General features: G+C 40.7%; 1 protein-coding gene across 1 annotated transcript; it reads left to right on the top strand.

Moving 5' to 3' along the window:
* Window positions 1–312: 312 nt before the first annotated feature.
* LOC148170541 (uncharacterized) lies at window positions 313–3,009 on the top strand. Its single transcript, XM_088041253.1, has 4 exons — window positions 313–336; window positions 405–474; window positions 506–588; window positions 682–3,009. The coding sequence occupies exons 1-4, from the start codon at window positions 313–315 to the stop codon at window positions 3,007–3,009; spliced, it is 2,505 nt and encodes an 834-aa protein (XP_087897379.1).
* Window positions 3,010–4,767: the final 1,758 nt, after the last annotated feature.

The raw sequence follows: 4,767 nt of genomic DNA, 5'->3' as shown, positions 1-4,767 counted from the left end.
GCATTTTCTACATTAAAAGAATCAGACCGACAACACGAAATCACCCACAATTATCTCGTCACACTGTCACTATTGCAACTAAATATAGAACAACGCATTTTAGTATTTATTATTATTGTTATTTTATTAACAAATTAACTTAAGATATAATGCAGAAAATTTGAAAATCGTTAAAAGCTGGAAACAGGAAAAATACAGATTCCAATAAGACAAAATAGTGCCTTACATGTGACCTAACAACTCAGTCTACTCTCCGAGTGACGTCACTCCCCACTCCATAGCGCAATATAATACCTTAGATTTCATTATACCATGGGTGCTACCAACCTATTGTTGGTTAAATCGGGTGGAGTGTCAATGCAATGCAGAAGGACGGTTGGACGACTATAATGTTTGCTTTTCAGAGCGATGTCAATGCAGTGGACAAACACGGTGGGACGGCGATGATGTTGCTTCTCAATCGGACACGAGAAAGTGGTGAAATTGTTGGTTAAATCGGGTGGAGATGTCAATGCAATGAACAAAAAGGGTCGGACGGCGATGATGATTGCTTCTCATAAGGGACTAGAGAAAGTGATGGAGTTGTTGGTTAAATCGGGTGGAGATGTCAATGCAGTGTACATGGACGGTTGGACGCCGATGATGTTTGCTTCTCTGAACGGACACAAGAAAGTGGTGGAGTTGTTGGTTAAATCGGGTGGAGATGTCAATGCAGTGGACATGGACGGTTGGACGGCGATAATGTTTGCTTCTCTGAACGGACACAAGAAGGTGGTGGAGTTGTTGGTTAAATCGGGTGGAGATGTCAATGCAGTGCAGAAGGACGGTTGGACGTCGATGATGTCTGCATCTCAGAACGGACACGAGAAAGTTGTGGAGTTGTTGGTTAAATCGGGTGGAGATGTCAATGCAGTGGACTTGAACGGTTGGACGGCGATGATGTTTGCTTCTCAGAAGGGACAAGAGAAAGTGGTGAAATTGTTGGTTAAATCGGGTGAAAATGTCAATGCAGTGAACAAAAACGGACGGACGGCGATGATGATTGCTTCTCAGAAAGGACAAGAGAAAGTGGTTGAGTTGTTGGTTAAATCGGGTGGAGATGTCAATGCAGTGAACAAGGACGGTCGGACGGCGATGATGTTTGCTTCTCAGAACGGACACGATAAAGTGGTGGAGTTGCTAGTTAAATCGGGTGGAGATGTCAATGCAGTGTACAAAAACGGTCGGACGGCGATGATGATTGCTTCTCAGAAGGGACAAGAGAAAGTGGTGGAGTTGTTGGTTAAATCGGGTGGAGATGTCAATGCAGTGTACAAAAACGGTCGGACGGCGATGATGATTGCTTCTCAGAAGGGACAAGAGAAAGTGGTTGAGTTGTTGGTTAAATCGGATGGAGATGTCAATGCAGTGCAGAAGGACGGTTGGACGCCGATAATGTTTGCTTCTCTGAACGGACACGAGAAAGTGATGGAGTTGCTAGTTAAATCGAGTGGAGATGTCAATGCAGTGGACATGGACGGTTGGACGCCGATAATGTTTGCTTCTCTGAACGGACACGAGAAAGTGGTGGAGTTGCTAGTTAAATCGGGTGGAGATGTCAATGCAGTGGACATGGACGGTTGGACGGCGATGATGGCTGCTTCTCTGAACGGACACGAGAAAGTGATGGAGTTATTGGTTAAATCGGGTGGAGATGTCAATGCAGTGTACAAGGACGGTCGGACGGCGATGATGATTGCTTCTCAGAAGGGACAAGAGAAAGTGGTGGAGTTGCTAGTTAAATCAGGTGGAGATGTCAATGCAGTGGACATGGACGGTTGGACGGCGATGATGGCTGCTTTTCAAAACGGATACGAGAAAGTGGTAGAGTTGTTGGTTAAATCGGGTGGAGATGTCAATGCAGTGGATATGGACGGTTGGACGGTGATGATGATTGCTTCTCAGAAAGGACACGAGAAAGTGGTAGAGTTGTTGGTTAAATCGGGTGGAGATGTCAATGCAGTCTACAAGGACGGTCGAACGGCGATGATGATTGCTTCTCAGAACGGACACGAGAAGGTCGTGGAGTTGTTGGTTAAATCGGGTGGAAATATCAATGCAGTGAACAAAAACGGTCGAACGGCGATGATGATTGCTTCTCAGAAGGGACAAGAGAAAGTGGTGGAGTTGTTGGTTAAATCGGGTGGAGATGTCAATGCAGTGGACATGGATGGTTGGACGGTGATGATGATTGCTTCTCTGAACGGACACGAGAAAGTGGTGGAGTTACTAGTTAAATTGGGTGGAGATGTCAATGCAGTGGACATGGACGGTTGGACGGCGGTAATGTTTGCTTCTCTGAACGGACACCAGAAAATGGTGGAGTTGTTGGTTAAATCGGGTGGAGATGTCAATGCAGTGCAGAAGGACGGTTGGACGCCGATGATGTCTGCTTCTCAGAACGGACACGAAAAAATGGTGGAGTTGTTGGTTAAATCGGGTGGAGATGTTAATGCAGTGTATAAGGACGGTCGAACGGCGATAATGTTTGCTTCTCAGAATGGACATGAGAAAGTGGTGGAATTGTTGGTTCAATCAGGTGGAGATATACATGTAGTCTACAAGGACGGTCGAACGGCGATGATGTTTGCTTCTCAGAAAGGACACGACAAAGTGGTGGAGCTGTTGGTTAAATCGGGGGGAGATGTCAATGCAATGGACATGGAGGGTTGGACGGCGATGATGTTTGCTTCTCTGAACGGACACAAGAAAGTGGTGGAGTTGTTGGTTAAATCGGGTGGAGATGTCAATGCAGTGCAGAAGGACGGTTGGACGTCGATGATGTCTGCTTCTCAGAACGGACACGAGAAAGTGGTAGAGTTGTTGGTTAAATCGGGTGGAGATATCAATGCAGTGTACAAAGACGGTCGAACGGCGATGATGTTTGCTTCTCAGAACGGACACAAGAAAGTAGTGGAGTTGTTGGTTAAATCGGGTGCGGAAAAAGTAAATGTATCGATTGTTCATTAGTGACACAATATTCCTGCTAATCGCCACCACTCAATGCTAAGCATAATTTGGTTAACGGATCTTTCGCGAGTTCTGACACTTTTTGGCTATTTCACAAAATTAATTGTTTTTATAATTTTACAAATCCCCAACATGAGACGTGATCGGCGCTGCAAAAAATAGCTAAATATTTACATTCGAGTTACTGTAACTACGATTTTACATTTCGATAGCATTATTTGCCGTCCAAACCGCAGGTGAAGGTAACACTTTGCTAGATAGTTGTAAAACCGTTGCAGTGCAAGAATTGTATAATGTTTTTTGCAAAATTGTCTGTTTTCATTAAAAAGGAATTCAAATGTGTCCCCTGAAAAATTTTACGACAGCACATGTATTGTCAAAAAAAATTCAGATAACTATCATCGTTGATCACAATAAAGTATCCGGCAGCCGCTTAAATTGTACGAGTATTTTGGGTTCCATTTTGATCTCGCCAGGCTCGTGATCTTATGGTAATTAACTCTGTATATCCAACAGCTTATTGAAAGATTTTGTAGTAGATACATACTTATTATCTAATGAGAACATGAATTGATCGGAATATTTTGCTTTTTTGATATTTCTTTATCATTATAATTGATTAGTTAATTCCATTCGAAAGTAAGTTTTTTTGTGTCAATACAAAAATGCATTAATTCTGCAAACCAAGATATTTGAACAAAACCATTGCTTTGATTTGTGAAAGATATCGAAAATGTTATGTTATGCTTACTAGTTTCTAGTATTAGCCCTATTGTAATTGTTTAGTCTATCAAAAAATTATTAATCTTTTCAAATTATTTTTGTTTTAATTTGTATTGTATTATCTGTAAATACATTATTATTATTAAGTAGGTAAGTGTGTATGTAAAAGGACAATAAAATTGTAATAAACATAAAAATGTTGACGTATCTGAGAATCAACAAAATGTACTCATTAAGATGAACGGCGCCCGAATGTGTTGACTAGTGATTTAATTCGTTCTGGATGGGCTTAATTTCGACAACTCTATGTCTACCTATGAGCACAATTTTCCAGTATTCATGGGAGTACCTGCTCGAAAAAAGAGAAAAATACCGAGAAACTACCAGAAAAGGGGTCTATGCCAGTAGTCCGAGCCGCTAACCTCCCATAGGGCATGGGGTGGAACTCCCCCGGTAAGTATTCTTTTACAATTATTTGAGGCCGAAAAGATAAATTGGCAATATCTTTTGTTGCAAGAATGTATTGAACTAAACACGGATCTCAGATTTTTTTATACAAATTTTCTAAAATCCGCAATTTTGGGTTTATGGCTTAAAATTTTTGCCCACTTTGTAGACAGATCAATCTTATTAAGTGTGCCAAATTTCAAAAATAAAGATCGGAAAACGCCGGACCTATGGCATTCTACAATTTCTCGATTGTGTTTTTGTATTCTTTAATGATTTTATTTTTTTTAATAATTTAGGAATATTTTTTAAAACTTTGAGTCTATACATATTTTGAAATTTCGGCCCATTTTTCGGTCGAACAAACATTTGTAGTGTATCAAAAGTTTATCAAAGAAAAAGCCCAAGATGCCATGAAGATATGTCACATGGAAGAGTAAACGAAGATTTTGGGTTTTTAAAAAAATCATTTTCACTAAACACTAAAATTTCGAAGCTCAAATTTTAGAAGTCGATGTGAACTGAACTTTGAAGATCAATATTTTGAAAAGTAAAGTTCAAACCATCAAAACAGAGACGGATCAGAAT

This window comes from Gnatocerus cornutus, chromosome 7, assembly GCF_029298725.1.
Source record: "Gnatocerus cornutus isolate USDA-ARS CGAHR chromosome 7, icGnaCorn1.1, whole genome shotgun sequence".
Taxonomy (NCBI): Eukaryota; Metazoa; Arthropoda; class Insecta; order Coleoptera; family Tenebrionidae; genus Gnatocerus; species Gnatocerus cornutus.
The sequence above is the reverse complement of the archived record's forward strand: the minus strand, read 5'-3'. Positions and strand labels throughout refer to the sequence as shown.